Below are 23,259 nucleotides of genomic sequence, written 5' to 3'. Positions count from 1 at the left end.
CAACACTTCCTCAGCTCTCATCCCCTAACGCCCCTACTCTACTTGTGCTACATTGATGACATCTTCAACATCTGGACCCGTGGGAAGGAGGCCCTTGAGGAATTCCACCAGGATTTCAACAATTTCCATCCCACCATCAACCTCAGCCTGGACCAGTCCACACAAGAGATCCACTTCCTAGACACTACAGTGCTAATAAGTGATGGTCACGTAAACACCACCCTATACTGGAAACCTACTGACCGCTATACTTACCTACATGCCTCCAGCTTTCATCTAGACCACATCACACGATCCATTGTCTACAGCCAAGCTCAATCGAATTTCTCCAATCCCTCAGACAGAGATCCTGTAGGTGTTTGTCTCTATCAAGCATTCTTAAAACTACAGTACCCACCTGGTGAAGTGAAGAAACAGATTGATAGAGCCAGAAGTGTACCCAGAAGTCACCTACTACAAGACAGGCCCAACAAAGAAAGTAACACAACACCACTAGCTGTCACCTACAGCCCCCAACTAAAACCTCTCCAGCACATCATCAAGGATCTACAACCTATCCTGAAGGACGATCCCTCACTCTCACAGACCTTGGGAGACAGGCCAGTCCTCGCTTACAGACAGCCCCCCCAGCCTGAAGCAAATACTCACCAGCAACTACACACCACACAACAAAAACACCAACCCAGGAACCAAACCCTGCAACAAACCCCATTGCCAACTCTGTCCACATATATATTCAAGGGACACCATCGTAGGACTTAACCACATCAGCTACACCATCAGGGGCTCTTTCACCTGCACACCTACCAATGTGATATATGCCATCATGTGCCAGCAATGCCCCTCTGCCATGTACATTGGCCAAACCGGACAGTCTCTACGCAAAAGAATAAATGGACACAGATCTGACATCAGGAATTATAACATTCAAAAACCAGTAAGAGAACACTTCAATTTCCCTGGTCACTCAATAACGGACTTAAAAGTGGCAATTCTTGAACAAAAAAACTTCAAAAACAGACTCCAACGAGAAACTGCAGAACTGGAATTAATTTTCAAACTGGACACCATCAAATTAGTCCTGAATAAAGACTGAGAGTGGATGGATCATTACAAAAACTAATTTCCCCATACTAATTTTCCCCTACTGTTACTCACACCTTCTTGTCAACTGTTTGAAATAGGCCACCCTCATTACCACTACAAAAGTGATTTTTCCTCCCTTGGTATTCTGCTGTTAATTGAATTGTCTCGTTAGCACTGACCCCCGCTTGGTAAGGCAACTCCCATCTTTTCATGTACTGTGTATATATGCCTGCTACTGTATTTTCCACTCCATGCATCTGATGAAGTGGGTTTTAGGCCATGAAAGCTTATGCTCAGATAAATTTGTTAGTCTCTAAGGTGCCACAAGGACTCCTTGTTGTTTTTGCTGATACAGAGTAACATGGCTATCGCTCTGAAATTTGTGAAAAGTGTTTACCACAGGTGATAGGTTGTTTTTGTCTTTTATCATTTTCCTGTGTGAGTTCATTCAAGAATATCGTTTCACCCACACAGCTGTTATTGGGGCATTTAGTTCACTGGATGAGGCACACCACATGTTGTGATAGGCATGTGCCGGATCCATGGATCTTGAAAGGTGTATTGTTGGTGGAGATATGTCTGCAGGTTTTGCATCTGTTCTGCCAGAGTCTGGTGTGCCTTGAGTCGGTGTGTCCTGGTCTATGGGGAGCTTGCTTATGATGATGAGTTTGGAGAGGTTTGGGGGGGGGGTGTTTGAAGGCCAGAAGAGGGGGTTCAGGAAAGATTTCTTTCAGGATGCAGTCCACATAGAGTGCGGGTTGTACTTGTTTAATGATACCCTGTATGGATTCCAGTGTGGAGTGGTATGTGACAACTAGGGGTGTGCGGGTAGCAGGGGTTTTATTTCTGTATTGAAGCAAGTTCTCTTGGGGTATTTGGGTGGCTCATTCCATGATGCAGTCTACATACATACAGTCTTTATATCAGTCCTTGCACTGTGGCTGACAAATATTAGCCCACCAGACTAAAAGGAAATTCATTCTGAACAGTTATTGAGAAATATAGAAATCAGACACCTAACGCCAGTCAGAGTGCAGGATAGTATATCAATGGAGTTAAAAACTGTTTCAGTTACTGAATAGATTCCCTCTGCTCTGATTGAGACAATTCTATTTCATTAAAATACCAAATAAATAGATATAGATAAATAGATAAGGGTTCTTGTGAAAAATACTTTAAGTAATAATCTTGCATTTATTTTGTGTGTATAAGCACAGTATTTAAAATTCTTGTTTTCTTTGTCTCTAGCATATGATGGTGATGGAGGATATGCTAAAAGACTTTTTGCTGGGAGAACACCTTCTTCTAGTTGGCAACCAGGTAAGTTAAAACATATATCTCTTTACAATATGTGAACCAAATTCACCATTGGTATAAGCAAATGAAACTCTCTTTTGCTTCATTGAAGTTGCATCTATTGTGCCATTGATAAATCTTCAGTTTCATGTGCCTACATCTGAGAATGTTATTGGAATCTAATTTTAGAATAAGTAAATAACTACAGAGAAATCTAAACCTAAAAAGACAAATATACTAGTATTGTACATATATAGCCTTATTTGAAAGGTACCTTAAATTACTTCTGTGCAGCAACATAGAAAACTGATTGTATATCAGATTCAGTCACTTCATGTGTTCTTAAGAGTTGTTAAGGACTCTTTCTTTTTGTCTGGTTAATTCTGCTCAGAATTCAGGATGTGTTTCGTTTTTTGTGTCCATAAAACACAGCTTGTTATCACTGCCACCACAGAAGTTTAAGTAACAAGAGGCTAGATATTAGGAATTAATCCAGTTGACATATTAAAAATTTTTTTTAAAGCAGCCACATTAAGATAAGCCTGCTTTCGTGCCATGTATGCTATTACTTTCCCATTCAAGGTGCCAAGGTTTTCATCCTGTGCTTGCTTGCAAACGTTGTAATTAAAAAAAAAAAAAACCTATCCTTTTCTGTTCATTTATCTTAAGTTAAAAGTTTGAGTCTCGGGATCCACAAAACATTCTTTATCACTTCATAGCAAAGGCAGAGTAGTCATGTTTTAGATCTTATCTGTCCTATAGTCTTGTTCAGATTATTCACTGGTTCACATAACTGAAGTTTCAGAGTAGATGGCCAGACTCTCATGTACTCTAAAGTCAATTTATACCACTTTGCTTGACTAAACACACTGACCGTGATGTACAGTGCACTTACGCAGTTCTCTGCCTGCATACACTGTCTGTAATGCAGTCTGTACCACTGTGCAGCACAGCAGGTAGCATAATGGAGAAAAGGGGCATGGCCAGAAGGAAATGGGGTGGTTGTGTGGGTATTCCCAAAATTATGGGTATCCTCTTCATTAATGTGCCCGTAAAGAGGACAGAAAACCACAGCATGAGTTAAAGCAGTTAAGCCGCTGTATGTGACTGAGGAGTGGGACTCAGAGATGCACTGGAGAACATTCCACACCAGCCCTGCTCACCAGTGCTATTCCTTGTTCGTGACCGCCAGACACACGTGCTCCCTGCTCCCTCCAGGCCTTTCATTTTCCCACTCCAGTGTAGTTTTCATTGCTGAAAATTTTCAAATCAAAGTTGCTGTTTCTGAGCCTGTGGTGGCTGCCCGCCTCTTGCTGAAAATTGACAACACTTTTATCACCAATAGAAATCATAAGCCAATTTCTATCCTGCTTGTATGCTCATTTAACTGGCATAAAAAGCGATTTTTAAAATAAAAATGTAATGTTTAAAAGCATACCTTCTCCTTTAAACAGTTATTAATGTAATATTTACAAGCATACCTTCTCCTTTAAACAGTTATCTTTTAAACAGGTATACCTAGACTTTAGTAAGGCATTTGATATGGTCTCGCATGATATTCTTATCGATAAACTAGGCAAATACAATTTAGATGGGGCTACTATAAGGTGGGTGCATAACTGGCTGGATAACCGTACTCAGAGAGTTGTTGTTAATGGTTCCTAATCCTGTTGGAAAGGCATAACGAGTGGGGTTCCGCAGGGGTCTGTTTTGGGACCGGCTCTGTTCAATATCTTCATTAACGACTTAGATATTGGCATAGAAAGTACGCTTATTACGTTTGCGGATGATACCAAACTGGGAGGGATTGCAACTGCTTTGGAGGACAGGGTCATAATTCAAAATGATCTGGACAAATTGGAGAAATGGTCTGAGTTAAACAGGATGAAGTTTAACAAAGACAAATGCAAAGTGCTCCACTTAGGAAGGAAAAATCAGATTCACACATACAGAATGGGAAGAGACTGTCTAGGGAGGAGTACAGCAGAAAGGGATCTAGGGGTTATAGTGGACCACAAGCTAAATATGAGTCAACAGTGTGATGCTGTTGCAAAAAAAGCAAACATGATTCTGGGATGTATTAACAGGTGTGTTGTGAGCAAGACACGAGAAGTCATTCTTCCGCTCTACTCTGCTCTGGTTAGGCCTCAGCTGGAGTATTGTGTCCAGACCTGATTAAAGGTCTTGAGAACATGACCTATGAAGGAAGGCTGAAAGAATTGGGTTTGTTTAGTTTGAAAAAGAGAAGACTGAGAAGGGGACATGATAGCAGTTTTCAGGTATCTAAAAGGGTGTCATAAGGAGGAGGGAGAAAACTTGTTCACCTTAGCCTCTAAGGATAGAACAAGAAGCAATGGGCTTAAACTGCAGCAAGGGAGGTTTAGGTTGGACATTAGGAAAAAGTTCCTAACTGTCAGGGTGGTTAAACACTGGAATAAATTGCCTAGGGAGGTTGTGGAATCTCCATCTCTGGAGATATTTAAGAGTAGGTTAGATAAATGTCTATCAGGGATGGTCTAGACAGTATTTGGTCCTGCCATGCGGGCAGGGGACTGGACTCGATGACCTCTCGAGGTCCCTTCCAGTCCTAGAATCTATGAATCTATTATTAAAGCAGGATGGAAAATGGCTTGGTACATTTTATACTGGACTTTCATAATGCTAATGTTCACTTTTCAGCAAGCAGCAGGATGGTGATGACCAGCAGGAGGCTCAGAAATGCTAAACGTAGTTTAAATGATTTCTAAATACAGTTAGCAATTTCAACATTTTGAATTTCCTCAATTCACATTTGGACTTTAGGATTTGCTAGTTAACTTTTGTACACTGGGTCTACTATTATTATTTTCTCCTCAGAAATGCTAGGCACCTTGCATATCTATAAGATAGGTTAAATAAATTAATGGAGATATCCTATCTCCTAGAACTGGAAGGGACCTTGAAAGGTCATCAAGTCCAGCCCCCTGCCTTCACTAGCAGGACCAAGTACTGATTTTTGCCCCAGATCCCTAAGTGGCCCCCTCAAGGATTGAACTCACAACCCTGGGTTTAGCAGGCCAATGCTCAAACCACTGAGCTGTCCCTGACCTAAAGAGTGTGCAATCTAAATAAACAACTTATAGACAAAAGAGGAGGAGGGTAAAAGGTACAACGTGTTTTAAAGATGTAGCATACTCTAAAAGTGCTAAATATCATTGTTAATAATTTAAACGAAGGCCATCACAAGCTCACTTGGTAGCAATTTCTATTTCTCTTGCACTTAGTGAGAATTGCAAAGTAAGCCAGCAGTAAGTAGGTAGTTCAAAAATGTATTAATGGTTTTAAAAATGTAACTGCCTGTAGAAAAAATACAGTAATTTGTCTTCCCTATGAAACTAGTATTGGCATCCAGCCTTATGCAAGGCCTTACTTTAGCTGATGGAGATATGAACTTAGATTACTTGAAAAATTATGCTCTTACTAGAAATAAATTTTAGTGTGAGGAAATTAATAAAACAAATGATTGACTCTTTCTTTAAGGTATTTCAAAGGCCGTGTTCTATAGAAAACTTGACCACGTTTCCTTCAAAGATAATATTCTTCTTCCAATCTAATTACATACACACTTGTGGAGAAACCAGGAGTACCACAATAGCATGCAACACTGAACAAAACTCAGAATATCAAATGTATATTGTTTACCTGTTTTGTGGAGTGTGACAGGGTGCTGAGCAGAAAGACTGCAGAATCAGCCCCCTGCCATGCCAGCCCAATTTAAGTGAATAAAGTGGAGCTGGCTGGAAAGAACCTGCCCTAATTGGGAAATAAGACTCAGCTGCCAGCCCAATTAGCCCAGGGCTATATAAGAGGCTGGGAAGAAGGAAGCCTGGGTGGTGGGATGGAGGAGAGCAGGCAGGGAGAAAGCCCTTCCCTCCTGGGTTCAGACACAAGGAACCCAGAGCTGTGTACACTGTATGGTGAGAAGGTGGTGGGAACACAGACTTGTAAATAAAAGCACCAGTAGTTTCAGAACCAGAGGGTCTCTGAGTGACTTTATCTGAGCCTAGCAGAGGCAGGAGCCAGAAGGGCCAGCTGCGCTCTGCTACATGGAGCAATGTAGAGGACTTTTTTTTTTTTTTTTTTTTTTTCCCCCCTTCAATCTATTGCCTGTGAAGGTGGGCAGCTTCCTTTACAAAGGAAGAATGTACCACCTCAAAGAAGGCCTTGCCATTAACATAAAGATGTGCTGTATAGTTCAGGTGTGCTATATTTCTCTCAGAATAGAAGTAATGTACTAATGCTTGCTTTTCTCAGATATTTTTATTTGGCTTAGTCAAAACTTCAATACAACTGTTATTTATTCATCCTGATTTGCATATTTCTGTATTTTTGATTAATGCATATTTTTAAGCTTATATAGTGGAAATATTTCATACACAAGTGCTATGCAGATATCTCTGAAAAGAAGAACTAATGTATTCTTCTAGTGCTTCTGATAAACTGATTAGTCATGGTCCTTGTGGGCGGTGATGTTAAATCTGGCCGATCCATGGGGGCAAATTACATGAGATTGCAGAAATTATTTGTTACCCCAATCTGCCCATAGAACAACCCAATATTTTCAGCATTTTTATATGAAGTGTGTAGTTAAATTGCTCATTACTCTAGATATCAGTGTGTATATAAGAAAGAGAGCTTAATTCTTGACTCTTTAGTACAAGACTCAAGGAGTGTGGCTTTATGCCATCCTTATGCTCCTTGATCTCCACAGCTACCACCGGCTTGTTTCAGGGTTGTTCTAACTTGGATCCACTGGTAACTTCTCCTAAGAGGCTGTTCCAACATGCAGCAGTATTTCTTTTCCCTGCCCCTGTCTCCCACACATTCTTTATACCAGGGGTTCTCAAACTGGGTGTCGGGACCCCTCAGGGGGTCACAAGGTTATTACATGGGGGGTTGCGAGCTGGCATCCTCCACCCCAAATCCCGCTTTGCCTCCAGCATTTATAATGGTGTTAAATATGTAAAAAGCATTTTTAATTTCTAAGGGGGGGTCGCACACACAGGCTTGCTATGTGAAAGGGGTCACCAGTACAAAAGTTTGAGAACCACTGCTTTATACCATGGAGGCCAGGTTAGGGTTGTGTAGAGCTAGCTATGCTGGCTCTTTGTCAGTTAGGATTTCCTCAAGAAGTTAGTTAAGCTGGCGTTAGTGGTCTCTTGATGGCACAAAGAAGCCTTATAATGGGCCTGGATCTGTCCCAAGTGTTTAATTAAATCATTCCCTCTTGCTGGAATGTTGTTCTTAATAATAACAATAATTTACACTTACATGAAGCTTTTGCATCCAAAGAGCTGATTTACAAACACTGTGTTAATCACTGAAGGACTCTGGTGAGATATTCCCATTTTATAGATATGAAAATCTGAGGCAGACAGAGGTGGTGACTTGTCACAGTGCGAGTCTGTGGGAGAGCCAGCAATAGAATGAAAGAGCTTTGACTCTGATTCCCTAACCATTTTTGCCAAGCATTTTGTGTGGTACACAGCAAATTGTGTGGTACACCACAATATCTGTGCAGGCACATACTGTACTCCTTCAAGCAGCTAAGTTTAAAAGTTGACCAACCTTAACATTTTAATAATAGTTACGAACTGGTGAGGAATGCCTATTTCTAAATATTATATGCATATTTTTAAAATACATCATTCTCACTGGACTTAAAATAAAGCTACAACAAAAAAGGGACTGTATTTGATGAAACACACACAAAAAAAAGTCTAAGATGAAATCCTGGCTCCGCTGGAGTCAATGGCAAAACTCCCATTGGCTTCAAGGGGCAGGATTTCACCGGTAGTGGTGTTAGCACTACTCACTCCATTCCTTGGTGCTTTACAGCACCCATTTAGCATCTGAACATTCTTTCGGAAGCTAGGCATATTCTTACTCTCATCATTGGCAATGATAGCTTAGAAAGAAGTAAACAAAAGGCAGCCATGTGGTCCTCTATTTCATTAGAGAGATGAGGGGAAAAAACATTATTTAGTAGTTGGGAAATATCTAAATTGTGCGTGTGTGAGTTCCTAAGACAGTATTACAAACACACAGACAAACCACGCTCTCTTTCTCAATACAGATGAAAGCCAAAAAATCTTTCTTCTTCTAGTAGAGTATCCAGTTTGTTTGATATTTGATATGTTCTGTACTGAGTCCGTATTTTGATCTGTCTCTCTGCAGCTTGGTTTTTGCCACAGTTGGCTCGAGTCCCATTCTGCAGAGAATTAGGCATGGAATCTACTTGGGATTGGCACACGATACTGACTAACCATCTGCCATAGTTTTTGAAGGTCTTTTAAAAAAGTGCATTATGCAGTTCTGCCTCTGTGTAGCTGTGCTGAAACTAGGTGGAACATTTCAGTGTATCAGCCCATTTATGCTTTTAAAAATCTTACAGCTGCAGTAACAGCAGCGTATGGAGGTGTACCCATCTCCATATGTGATATTACAGGTTTCCAGCTATGTTCTATTTCTACCTGATAAAAGGTGTGTTCTTTGACTTTGTAGAAGAACTTATGATTTCGCTATATTATGTCTTGTTCCAAATACTAGAGAATTTAAAAAGTCCTATAATTCTTCAAGCATGTGATTACAGGATACTGGCAATTATTGAAAATAAAAATACCAGTAATACGAAGCATATCTTACCATCACATTTGTATATAAAGGTTTGACTCCATTGGGAAATTCTGATGTCAAGAAATCATGAAAAACTTGACTTATTTATGTAGTATAACCTAAAGCGTGAAATATAGAGATATCATAGAAATGTAGAGGTGGAAGGGACTGTGAAAAGTCATCAAGTCCAGCCCCCTGCTCTGAGGAAAGACCAAGTAAACCTAGACCATCCCTAACAGAGGATTGTCTAACCTGTTTTTAAAATTGTGGGGAATCCCCCAATGCTGGGGATTCCACAACCACCCTTGGAAACCTGTTCCAGAGCTTCACTACCCTTAGTTAGATTTTCCTAATATCGGACCTAAATCTCCCTGGCTGCAGGTAAGCCCATTACTTCTTGTCCTATTTTCAGTGGACATGGAGAACAATTGATCACAGTCCTCTTTATAACAGCCCTTAACATATCAGTTGTCTTTTCTCAAGTCTAAGCATGCCCAGTTTTTTAACCTTTCCTCATAGGTCAAGATTTTTTAAACCAGTCATCTTTTTTGTTGCTTTGTTCTGGACTCTTTGCAGGTTGTCCACATCTTTCCTCAAGCGTGATACCCAACATTGGACACAGTACTCCATCTGAGGCCTCACCAGTGCCAAATAGAGCAGGACCTTTTACCTCCAGTGTCTTACATAGGACACTCCTATTAATACACCCCAGGAAGATATTAACCTTTTTCACAACAGCATCACATTGTTGATTCATATTCAATTTGTGATGTACAATAATCCTTGCATCCTTTTCAGAAACCTCACCCTTTATTCCTCATTTTGTAGCTGTGCATTTGATTTTTCCTTCCTAATTGAAGTACTTTGCATTTGTCTTTATTGAATTTCAACTTATTGATTTCAGAACAATTCTCCAATATGTCAAGGTCCTTTTGAATTCTAATCCTGTTCCATTCCTTTATCCAAGTCATTCAGAAAACATTGACTAGTGCCAGACCCAGGACTGATCCCTGCAGGACCCCATTATATATATCCTCCCAGTTTGACAGCAAACCATTGATAACTACTCTTTGAGTATGGTCTTTCAACCAGTTTCATACTCCGCTCACTGTAAGAATACATTGTGGTTCTATTTGGTCACCAGCTTTTTTTTTTTTTTCTCTGTTCTCTCTTGGCAACCTTATATGCTTCCATGATTTCAACTGCTACATTTATGTGAATGATTCTCAAATCTACTTTTCTACTTCTTTGCTCAGTCTTCCATTTTCAGTTGTCTCTTGAAGTGTCTTAGATGTCTCATCACAATGTCCATATTTTCCAAAATTGTAAACTTATCGTTCCTCCTGATTTCTTTCCTTTGTTTCTTTTCTCTGGCTGACAACTCTATCATCTTTCCCATCTATCAATCTTGCAACCACTGTGCTATGGTCTGCATAAGAGAGGAATTGTTTCACCCTCTGAGTGATAACTTTCTCCATCTATCACTGGCCTCCACTGTTGTCTGATAGTCCAAGAGAAACAATGGATCAGCATGAGCCATAACTTCAGTTTGTGGACTTTTGCCACTGATTTCAGTAGAACAGGGTTAGAAAATATTGTACATGACATTGAACAAAAGGCAATGCTCTAACCCCAGCCAATTGCTCCTAGATGTTTCCCCTGACTACCAAGTTTACTACTTTGTATATGTATTTAGTGTAAGCCCACCATCCGCACCCCTACTGTACTTCTGTCAAATGCTGGGAAATTAAAGGGACTAGAATACTAGAAATTAGTTAAGGAGATGTAGATTTCAGTCATCCAAATACTGGTAACACTATTAGATAAAGTATGGTTGTAGATTATATTGGCATTCTCCTTTGCTTTGGGTACTACATGTTAGTCTGCTCTGTTATTAAACCAATTGCGCTGAATATGAAATAAAAACTACAAAACTAATAATCATATTTCTAAGAGGGAATGTACAACTGGTAATATGAAAACTGCTGCACATGTATTTCTATACAGCTATTACGTGTGTGTAATGCTCCCTCATTCTCCCGGTCGGAGGCAAGCCACTCAGGCTAGTCCTGTGGGGTCAGGACCAGAGTCCGTAAGACAGGCAAAAGCCCCAATAGGGCTGCGCGGTAAATAGTCAATACCAGGCTTTAGCCTGGACTGGGGTAGCTCAAGTAGTCAGCCCTTAACTACAGCCTATCAGGGCTGGCTGGGGCCTGGGCAGAGCTCAGGCAGACAGCAAACACACAGCCTCTAAGGGCTGGCTGGGGCAGAGCTCAGGCAGACAGCAAACACACAGCCTCTAAGGGTTTGGCTTTAGCCTGAGTGGAACTCAGGCAGCCAGCAAACAAAGAGTCTTTTTGGGGTTGGCTTTGGCCTGGGCGGAGCTCAGGCCGCCAGCAAACAAACAGTCTCTAAAGGTGAGTGGCAAGGGAGCTCCTGTCTTGGGCTAGAGCCTCCTTGCATCGTGTAAGGGGTCAGCCGCACCGGGTGGGGTAGCAGGGGGACGCGGGCCCACCCTACTCCACCGCGTCCCAGCCCAGGGCCCTGACAGGGGCAGGATTGGCTGCCCCTGTGTCGGCGGGGATCCAGCCGCAACACGCCGACTGAGCCACGCCGGGCTCTGCAGCCGGCTGCTCCATGGCTGCCCCTGGGCTACTTCCTGCCTCCCTGGGGTTTGGTACCTGTGGCCTCCAGGCCTCTTCCGGCTCTTTAGGGTAAACTGCAGTGGGTACTCCGGGCCAGTCGTCGTCCAGGTCTGGGCATTGGGAACAGCCAGGCGCAGACTCCTCTCGGGGCCTCTGGAGAACAGGCCAGGCGTCGTCCTCCGTTGCAGGCTCTCCCCCAACTGTGCTGCAGAGCCGGCCTCTTATACTTCCGGCCACGCCCTGGTACTTCTGGCGAGGGGGGCAGGGAGATACAAAATATGCAGTTACAAAGAATATCACTTCTCTTTTTCAAACTAAACATTGGTGTAAACCTAATATAGTATTGTAATTGCGATCAAAACTTTTGTATCTTGTGAGAGATTTTACTAGATTGTAAAGGAATTCTGACCTTATTCTCTCGACAATTCTTGGATATTAAAGTACTCTTCTTTGTCTGTAATGTTTTTAATATACATTATTTCAGGGCGTGGGGAAAAACAAGATTGTTGACCGATTCCTTCACCTGTTAAATAGACCCAGAGAATATTTACAGCTGCATAGGTAAGAATGTCACTTTACATGATTTGTTTGTTTCAATGTCATCTTTATTTTCACTGCTGAGCTTTTAGATGTTTACATCTCATATTCCTGAAGTTTTATTTATTATTGTTTATTATTTGTATTACTGAGTGCCATAGTTAGATCGATCTAACTCCTGGAGTAGATGCAGCTATGCTGACAGAAGAATTTTTCCCTGGACCTAGTTGCCGCCTCTTGGAAAGATGGATTAACTACATTGACGGAAAAACCCCTCCCGTCAATGTAGGAAGCGTTCACACTATGCTGCTGCAGCAGCACAGTTGCAGCGCTGTAGCAGTTGTAATGTAAGCATGCTGTAAGCTCCATTTTCAAAAGCATCTAATCCTGTTGACTTCCAATGGGACTGAGGGCTTATCTACACAAACATTTAGTTCTCAACAAGCTGGTATGTGAATCTACCCCATACTAGCCTGCCACATACTAAGGGTATGTCTACACCACAGCGGCTACAGTGGTATAGCTATGGCGCTGCAGCTGTGTCACTGTATTGTAGATACGTCCTACATTGATGGAAGGGATTTTTCCATCAGTGTAGGTAATCCAGCTCTCTGAGATGCTGTAGCTAGGTCGTTGGAAGAACTATTCAGTTGACGTAGCTGCATCTACAGTGCGAGATAGGTTGACCTAACTAAATTGCACAGGGTTAAAAAATGTTCACATGGCTGACCAATGTAGCTAGGTCAGTCTAATACTTATTTGTATTAAGTGTCTGTGTAGACCACGGCTCAGCAACCTTTGGCACGTGGCCCGTCAGGGATATCTGCTGGTGGGCCGGGACGGTTTGTTTACCTGCAGCCTCCACAGGTTCGGCTGATCGCAGCTTCCACTGGCCACGGTTCACCATTCCAGGCCATAGGGGGCTGCGGGAAGCGGTGAGGGCCGAGGGATGTGCTGGCCGCCGCATCCCGCAGCCCCCATTGGCCTGGAATGGTGAACCGCAGCCAGTGGGAGCTGCGAGCCACTGAACCTGTGGATGCTGCAGGTAAACAAACCGTCCCGGCCCGCCAGTCGATTTTCCTGAAGGGCCGTGTGCCAAAAGTTGCCGATCCGTGGTGACCCTGCTGACGCGCATTAACTGTTCATTAATGCTCTTTGATCTAGTCCTGTTTGAAATGGGATTTATGTAGTTTAACTAATCAATCTCAAATTCATACCTTTTATTAATTTAGATTAACTTTCCTGCATGTCCCCATGTAGACAAACTAAGACATTTTTTGAAAATTTTACTTTCAGTAAATAGTACGGGGGAAATAGAAAAAAAAATAAAGTGTAACTGTAGTAGGTCCTATTATAAGATATAAATATACATTATGAAAGATTCCCCCAACTCTTTTCTCAGCAAATGGGTACCTATCCAGCTAAAAATGCGGTTGAAATATTCTTTTTTGTTTCATTGGTACAATATCAAAAGGAGTTCTAATGATCTACCCAATATACATATCCAAAAGTTAATTTACATGGTGTAAATTGAATTTTGAGGGATTATTTAAATGATAGAATATCTATTATTCGAGCATCAGAGGACACTTTCATAATCAGAGTCGGTGAGCTGATACCATGAGTAATTTTGAAGTCACATTTCATAAATAGATTTGTACATGATAATGATGAGGGGAACTGAAAGGCGGAATAAGTAGGATCCCTTCTGACATTTGGATGTATTTGTATTAATCCGGATTCACATGCAAGGGGTAATACAAATAAATCATAAATCATTCTTCCTAGACTTTCTTACCATTCTTAGCTGACTTTTCTTACTTTCCTGAGTGTCATCTTTACATTTTATGTATTTTTTGTTCTCAGACACTAAAATTGGTACTCACAACATTATGGGGAAACAGATACAGTTAATAGGGAAGAACCTCCAAAACATGTTTGACTAACAAAATATCACTTACATTTCCTTCAGTGTAAGTTATTTCCTGTATTTCAAATGTATTTTAATGCCTCATAACAAGTATACACATAAATAATCACATTTATTTATAATTAGAAATGAAATTCTAATTAAAGACAGCTTCTAGGGGCTGTTGTATAACACATCAATGAAACCATACATTTAAAGTACATAAATCTCATAACCTCAGTATGGCAGTGTAACAGGGTGGCTCACCCTTTAATGGCTGGCAGGCTGGAGCTACTCTGATTACAGAATGAGTCACACCTGGGAGAAATCAAGGTGATTGCCCTATAAAAAACAGGGCAGGGCTGCAATGAAGGGGAGGGGCTCAAGAAATTATAAAGAACTAACAGAGTATGAAGGCCTCCTCCGTGGAAGTCCCCAAGACCAAAGGAGCTGTGACAGAGGAGCCCAGGAGGCTCCTGTGGGGAAACTTGAATGGAGTTTGGGCCTAGAAGAACTGGGAAGATGGACTGTGAGAACAGACTGGGAGAGAAAGAGCTGCAGCTGTGAGAGAAGACAGCAGAATGAAGTATGGACTGTTGTGTGGTGATGGACTGTATTTTGGGACCCTGAGAATTGTTAAGAACTGCTGCTGCTATTAAACCAGCCCCAGGGAGGGGGTGTTATTATCCACAGTAAAGCTCGTGTGCAGTTATTAAAGGACCTGCAAGAAGGGGCTAAATGGGACAGGGTGCCTGCAAAGTTACTCTGGCCATGAAGGTGCTCTCAGTCAATGGCTACCCCATTACAATCAGACATACAACCTCTGGCTTTGAACTCATAAAATAAGTATGGCTGGGCTAAGTATGGGAGACCTCCAAGGAAAAAAATTATTTGCAGTTAGTGGTGAATATAGTAAGTGGCACTCTTCCTTCTAAGGCAGTATTGAGACATTAAGGACCCCATGGCATTTTTCTTTACGAGACTGGGAAGTGTGTAGAATACTGGCCAAATTGTTATTTGGATAATTACATTCTGCCTATAGTTCCAGTTGCGTATTTTATTTTTTTACTCGCTGTCCTAAACTGTTTTGTAGTGTTGTTTGGTGCTGGTTAACGGTTGTCACATTTCTCTCTAGAAGAGATTATACTTAAGTTAATGGTGAACTGATTCTTATATAGAGATTAAAAATCCACTGGTAAAGTTAATACGGAACTTTGAGATCCCTCTAGATGAAAGGCACTATATAAATGTAAATTCATAGTCAAGTATTTAACATTTTTTTAAAATTATAAACTGTTGGTAGTAGTATTGTTCTTTTAATAGTCTTTGTCTTATCCCTTTTGACATTGCTAACTTTTATGGTCGGTTATATTAGTAGTATAAAAAATTGCCATCACGTGAAGAGAAATGAAATATTGTGTATTAAAAAAAATTGAAGCCAAAGTTAGTAGAATGAATGACTCTAAAAGTGCAGTTTTATTTAAATGGGGGTTCTGTGTGTGGAAAAGCCTTCGTTGGTTTGAAGAAAAATTGATGTGACATTACTTATTTAAAAATTACAAAGCCTTTCATGGCAAAGAGATTTTGCAATGGAAAAAAAATTAAAGCTTTTCAGAAGACTCAAGGAAAAAACGTGCATTGTTAGACTATAAAACCCTTCTTGGCACTGATGAAAGTAACAGATAAGAGTAAGCTCCCAGCTGCTACACAAAAACAGCATAAGAAGGTACCATCAAGTTCAGTTGGCTGGCTCCCTTGATGTAATAAAATGGAAAAGAGTCATTTTGCTTCTCTTCTTCTATCACGTTAGATGCTAATTATATATGGAGAAAGGCTTTTGCTGGAGTACAAATATCTTCTGTCTATTATTTAATAATTTGGTTCTGCATCTCTTAGTTTTAAATATATTTCCACTATCAAGCTGCTTTTTAGAGTTCACTTGAGACACTGATTCTTTCTGAAGAAGAGCTTTGTGTAAGCTCGAAAGCTTGTCTCAGGACTATTTAGAAAAGCTGGATGAGCACAAGTCTATGGGGCCCGATGCGCTGCATCCGAGGGTGCTAAAGGAGTTGGCGGATGTGATTGCAGAGCCATTGGCCATTATCTTTGAAAACTCACGGCGATTGCAGGAGGTGCCGGAAAAAGGCTAATGTAAGTGCCCATCTTTAAAAAAAGGAAGGAGGAGGATCCGGGGAACTACAGGCCAGTCAGCCTCACCTCAGTCCCTGGAAAAATCATGGCGCAGATCCTCAAGGAATCAATTCTGAAGAGAGGAAAGTAGTGATCAGGAACAGTCAGCATGGATTCACCAAGGGCAAGTCATGCCTGACTAACCTAATTGCCTTCTATGACGAGATAACTGGCTCTGTGGATGAGGGGAAAGCAGTGGACATGTTATTCCTTGACTTTAGCAAAGCTTTTGACACAGTCTCCCACAGTATTCTTGCCACCAAGTTAAAGAAGTATGGGCTGGATAAATGGACTATAAGGTGGATAGAAAGCTGGCTAGATCGTTGGGCTCAACGGGTAGTGATCAATGGCTCCATGTCTAGTTGGCAGCCGGTATGAAGCGGAGTGCCCCAAGGGTTGGTCCTGGGGCCGGTTTTGTTCAATATCTTCATTAATGATCTAGAGGATGGTGTAGACTGCACCCTCAGCAAGTTTGCAGATGACACTAAACTGGGAGGAATGGTAGATATGCTGGAGAGTAGGGATAGGATACAGAGGGACCTAGACAAATTAGAGGATTGGGCCAAAAGAAATCTGATGAGGTTCAGCAAGGACAAGTGCAGAGTCTTGCACTTAGGACGGAAAAATCCCATGCACTGCTACAGACTAGGGACCGAATGGCTAGGCAGCAGTTCTGCAGAAAAGGACCTAGGGGTTACAGTGGACGAGAAGCTGGATATGAGTCGACAGTGTGCCCTAGAAGGCTAACGGCATTTTGGGCTGTATAAGTAGGGGCATTGCCAGCAGATCGAGGGACGTGATCATTCCCCTCTATTTGACATTGGTGAGGCCTCATCTGGAGTACTGTGTCCAGTTTTGGGCCCCACACTACAAGAAGGATGTGGAAAAATTGGAAAGAGTCCAACGGAGGGCAACAAAAATGATTGGGGGCTGAGGCACATGAGTTATGAGAGGCTGAGGGAACTGGGATTGTTTAGTCTGCAGAAGAGAAGAATGAGAGGGGATTTGATAGCTTCTTTCAAGTACCTGAAAGGGGCTTCCAAAGAGGATAGATCTAGACTGTTCTCAGTGGTAGCAGATGACAGAACAAGGAGAAAGGTTGTCAAGTTGTAGTGGGGGAGGCTTAGGTTGGATATTAGGAAAAACCTTTTCATTAGGAGGGTGGTGAAGCACTGGAATGGGTTACCTAGGGAGGTGGTGGAATCTCCTTCCTTAGAAGTTTTTAAGGTCAGGCTTGACAAAGCCCTGGCTGGGATGATTTAGTTGGGGATTGGTCCCGCTTTGAGCAGGGGGTTGGACTAGATGACCTTCTGAGGTCCCTTCCAACCTTGATATTCTATGATTCTATTCTAAAGTTGAGTGGAGGCGATAAAGCCTATCAAACACCAAATTGGGAAGATAGATGAAGCCAGAGTTGCCATTATGGAGGATAATGCTATGACAGGAACTGTTTGTGGGAGAACAGTGGCAGAGAGAAATGGAATCACCAGAAACATACGTAACTTCAAATTTTTGTGTGGCTTAGTGTTGTGGCATGACATACTGTTTGAAATAAATGTTGTAAGCAAGAGACTGCAAGGTGTCGACCTTGATATATCTGGAGCAATGGAACAACTGGACAAAGCCAAGTCATACCTACAGTCTTACTGGTCAGATAAGGGATTTCAAAATGTTCTGAAGAGTGCACAGAAGTTGGCAGAGGAACTTCACACTGAAGCTATTTTCTCACCCATTCAAGAATACAAGAGTCACCGAAGAAGAAGACATTTTGATTACGAGGCACGGGATCATCCCAGAAGAGACTGCAAACAACAATTCAAAGTTGAATTCTTTAACCAGGTGCTAGATTGTGCAATACAGTCAGTTGAAGAACGTTTCATGCAGCTCAAGGAACACAGCAGTGTATTTGGGATGTTGTATGATATTCCAAAACTCCTCACTATACTTGAAGAAGACCTACACCAGCAATGCAGGGCACTAGAGACAGTGTTGACACATGATGACATGTGCGATATTGATGCAAGTGATTTAGGTGATGAACTGAAAGCCCTTTCAAGATACATTTCAGCAGGATCAACTCTAAAGGCTGTTCTGGAATATATGTGCACAAATAAGATGACCACCCTCTTTCCAAATACCTTTGTTGCTCTATGCATACTTCTAACACTTCCTGTATCAGTTGCCAGTGGAGAACGCAGCTTCTCCAAGCTGAAGTTAATAAAAACACATCTATGCTCCACAATGACACAGGAGAGGCTGGTTGGCCTTTCAACCATCTCAATAGAGCATGAGCTGGCCCAGACTGTGGACCTTCAGGAAGCAGTTCAAATCTTTGCAACTAAGAAGGCACGGAAAGCACCACTTTGATTATTCAAACAGATAAAAATGCCAGTGTTTACTATGCAGACAAGAAAAGTAACATTTGCTTTTGAGGCGTTTGAAAGTTAAGTGTTGCTTAAAAATTTTGAACAAGGCATTTTAAGTTGGTGGGTAGCAGAGCAGTACCATGAGAGGAGTAGAACAGGAGCAAGGCAGAATTGAGACCTTTCAAAGTTTTGGCCCAAGCAAGGGGGTATGGAGGTGTCATTTGAGCTCCCCGCCTCAGATGCCAAAAAGTTTTTCAAATCTAGCAAACCAGGAATTCTGGATTTCTGTTAAAGAAGGGTACGAAGAATTCAGTGATGAATGGAAGCACACTTTCATAGCTACGTTTTCAGTAATAGATTCAACCAAATTGAGCAACTATGCAATTTGAAACCGGTCCATTCTTCTCACTAAAATCTTTGGCTGTGTCTGACCATGCCAGAATATCCATATTTCCAAAGTATAGTTTTAAAAACCCATTTTAGATCAGATTATAGGAGTAAAGAAACTCTATGTAGTTGAATATAGTTGCAAAACCATAGAAACCCTGGTGTTCCTCTTTTATCTACTGTCTTGAACTCTTGAATATAGTATCCTGAGTCATGAAAAAAAAAAAAAAAAAGGGTGAGAGGTATATGGTTTTGGGGAGACACCACGTTTTAAAATATCTGTAGGCTTGGAAGCATTAGATTTGTCAGTAAGTGTCTATAAACATCGATTTCACCATACATACCCTAATTGTTGAAAAAATATGTCTTTTGATAATCAAAATTTACAGGTAGGAAGAGTAAGAAAAATGCTGCTTGAGAACTTAGAGTGTCTGGCTGTCTGTCTTGAGAGAACTCTCCCTAAAAATATCTTCCTGGAAAATTGAAATGAGTCAGTACCCAGAAAGGGGGGGGGGGGGGGCTCTGAAAATCCTAGCTACTTCATGCTCTTGCCTTTAGTTTGGGACATAGTTGTTCTCTATACTCCCCTCTGGAAGGCTGTCTTTGAGAATATAGACTACTGTACCTTTTCATGGAACTAGAGGTTGTAGAATCCCTCTCTCCCTCCCTCCTTTTAACTGAATAGAAATATAGAAGCAGGTTTAGTCAGGGTGCTCCTTTAACTAACCATATTAAGATTTCAGTTCATTCTTTGCTATCTATTAACTGAAATTTCAAAAAACTTCTTTCTCCTTTTCCCCCACTGTTTGTGTGTGGATGTGCTAAGGTGCATAGTGGCTTTGCTGGTAAATGATTTAACATAGTATATTTGTCACTGGTAACAAAATACCAATATTAGATGGATATAGCAATGTTAGGTATTTGGAAGACGTTCTTACTATTATTTAAAATGACTTTCACTGCTTTGTTGCTGGCCTTCCCTATTTTTGAAGGGTTGTTTTTTTTTTGGCTGAGAATCTACACTGCTACTACTGCAACTCCCTGTCATAGCTAATATATTTGTTTTAGGGATTGATGATTAAAGGGATGATATTAATTCCTGTTTTGAAAAGCTATACTGTGTTTTGTGCCTTTTCCACTTCACTGATAAACTGCTGAAGTATGCCAATTTTAAAAAGAAGAGACTGACTTGACACACATGCTGTCTTTTTCAAAATAAACATAATTATTTTGAGATCTTTAACAATCAGATGAATGTGGGGGGGAGCTTTTGGTGTCCCTACAAGCAACACTTAGTATAAATTGTGTGTTAATCTTTTGATGTTAATTTTCTTTCCCCTCTTTACAGATCACATAATCATTATAAATCTAATTATCTGCGTTCCCAGTTGGGGTAATTTAAAATTACCCTTTAAGCTTTGACTTCAGATTTTTTTTAAATTTTAAATTAAAAAGTTGATTTAAGAAAGAAGAGCTTTAGTGGTCCAAGACAGCTTATATAGTAGAATTAAGATATAGCTGTTCTTGCAAGCTGATGTTTGATGGGCATCTTTCTCTTACCGGGGTAGTTAGAATCTAGGACAGCAGGGAACACTTTAAATGGCAAAATATATCTGCATGTTTACTTGAGTTTGGCAGGTCTGTCCATTTTACAAGTACTGTTGGTGAGAGAAACAAGCTTCCAAGCCACAAAGAGCAGCTCAGTGGGGCTTGAAAGCTTGTCTCTCTCACCAATAGATGTTGGCCCAATAAAATATACTACGTCACCTATCTTCTCTCTTCTTCTCCTGGGACCAACATGGCTACAACTACATTGAATTTTTCAGGTAATCAATCACAGAAAAAACATTTTTGTACTAATGTCCCTGAGAATTTCTTAAATTGTTCTCTTACAGAGTTTTAGGTTTTGGGTTCAGTTATATACATTTATAGACAATTATGCCAAAGTGAGGAAGAAATGTTAAGTGACAATATTATACTTGATGTACCAGTTGAAAGTGTCATTGTTGCTGTAATCTATGCAGACAAAGAATAAATATCTGTTCTTTGTTATGAATTTGAGTAGTAGAAATGCATGTCTAAACTATTATTATATTTGTTCATGCATCACTGAACAAAATAGCCTAAAACTGTGCTTTATTCTTTGAACAATTTATGAGATGGGAAATAAACATTAACAATAGTACCTTTGTGATATAAATTTCTCTTCATTTCTCTTCACTGCATTGAAGCAGTGACTATCATGTGACTGTTATTTCCATTTTTGTGTACGTTTTCAGTCATTGTAATGTTGCAGTGTAAGACTTGCAAGCATTCGTCCAAGCTTATGTTTTCGATTCCCATCACTAGCCTTTCATAAACTGTCTGACTGACTGGCACTGAAATTGGCAGATTCCAGCTGCTAGAGAGATTATTTACCTTGTTAGAAGCTGAATTCGGCTTGAATTTGCTGCTGTTTGGCAGTCATGGAGAAATACAATTAGGATAGAAAGGCAGAGATATTCACTTTCCTCTCAAGTTGATCTAAGTGTTTCCAGCTGTTCACTGTGTGAAACATGTTCTTACACACAGTGTGGGAGTTGTAGAAGGACATCTCCCTCATTGAGGAGTTAGCAATTAGGGTGAGATGATTTCATTATAATTTAATAAAAAAATGGCAGGGAGGGGATATATAATTTCCCCATTTGAAGATGGCACATTGATTGGAAAGGTTAATTTGACATATAGTTTCTATGGGCTTGTGTAAGAGGAGCCGACTCACCCCTGCGGCGCCTCCTGCTGGTCGTCCAGGGAATTAGCTCTCTAGCCTCTGGAGCGCCCTCTGCAGGCCGGTGATCCACCTGTCCTCTCCTTCCCGGCTCCTGTGTCCCTCCCAGGACCCCGGTGCCTCTTGCTTTGGGTGCTGCCCCCTGGCAGTACCCACATGCTAGGTCTCCCCTCCCAGGGGAACCCCCCACCCACTATCCCCACCTTGCCTCAGCACTAGGCCACTGCCAGTCACCAACTAGCCCCCGTTCCCTGGGGCAGACTGCAGTATAGGCCACTCATCACTGGCAAGGAGGGTTTGGACCTGCTGCCTTGGCCTAGCCCTGGGCTGCCCTCTACAACCCCCAGTACCCCTTGGCCTTCCACTAGGCCGCAGCCTGGGGCTATCCAGGCTGGAGCTCCCCAGCTCCTCAGCCTGTCCCCAGCCCTGCTCCACTCAGGTACGCTATCCCTAGCTTGCTGCAGCCAGGCCCTTCTCTCTCTGCACTCAGAGAGAGACTGCTGAGCTTCTGGCTGCCCTGGCCTTTAAAGGGCCAGCTGAGTCTGTTTGGGGCGTGGCCCCAGCTGCAGCCACTTCCCCCAATCAGCTCAGCCTAAAAGCTGCTTTCTCCAGCCACAGCCCCCTCTGGACCGGAGCGGGGTTACCACCCCGCTACAGCTTGGTTCTGCCACCTTCCTCATGCTGAGTTGTACCTTTTATAGCACAAGTAGTTCTGCTGATGCCAAACAAGTAAAATGTGTTGCTGAAATAGTGATAATAGCCTGGCTGAGGAATCTTAGGGATATAATTATAAGTGCACACAGAGAACGGGGTTAAGGTCACACAGGCTCCAGAGCATCAACTTCCCAGAGAAGACAGCAATCGGGGGACACTAAACACAAGAATGGAGTAGCTTAGCCCTCAGCAATTAGACAACTCAAAACAGTCCCTGACCTAATAAATATTTCTCCAACCTCGGTCACCCCAGAATGACTTATTTGTGTTCAGCTGAAATACAACGATGAGACTATTATTAATCATGAAAGCAGACCAAAATACACTGGAAGGAACATACATTCTGCCTCAATAAATGGCCGAATCAGGTCCTCTGCTTTCTCCCCTTTCACTACTAGGAAATGTGATTTGAAAGATAAAAAAGGAAGAAACAGTGGTCAATCTCATCACCTCCAGCTGGAGAGGAGGCAGCTGTCTGAGAGGCCTCCCTTCCATCTTCCTAGCAGGCTGGATCTTGAATCACATGGCCTGTTCCTGTATCTAAATTTAGTCTACCTGAGCCTAATAATTTGACGGTTGAGCAGTAGATCCTAAATGATAAGGGATAATTTCCCAAAGAGATTCTCCTAACATTCCACCCTCTCAGCCTACACAAGGATTTGGACAAAATTCTCCTGCTGTTTTCAAGATAAAAGGATTAACCCTAGT

At 41.6% G+C, this 23,259-nt stretch overlaps 1 protein-coding gene across 1 annotated transcript in view; it reads left to right on the top strand.

Annotated features, from left to right (window-relative positions):
- Positions 1-23,259, top strand: part of VWA8 (von Willebrand factor A domain containing 8) — a 263,005-nt gene that overhangs the window by 110,642 nt on the left and 129,104 nt on the right. The window contains exons 19-20 of the mRNA XM_065414163.1: positions 2,335-2,406; positions 12,166-12,242. Of these exons, the coding sequence (XP_065270235.1) occupies positions 2,335-2,406; positions 12,166-12,242 (149 nt within the window). The remainder of the gene's footprint in view (positions 1-2,334; positions 2,407-12,165; positions 12,243-23,259) is intronic.

The sequence above is a fragment of the Emys orbicularis genome, chromosome 1, assembly GCF_028017835.1.
Source record: "Emys orbicularis isolate rEmyOrb1 chromosome 1, rEmyOrb1.hap1, whole genome shotgun sequence".
NCBI classification, from domain to species: domain Eukaryota; kingdom Metazoa; phylum Chordata; order Testudines; family Emydidae; genus Emys; species Emys orbicularis.
Note: the sequence above shows the minus strand (reverse complement) of the source record. Positions and strands in the feature narration are given on the sequence as shown.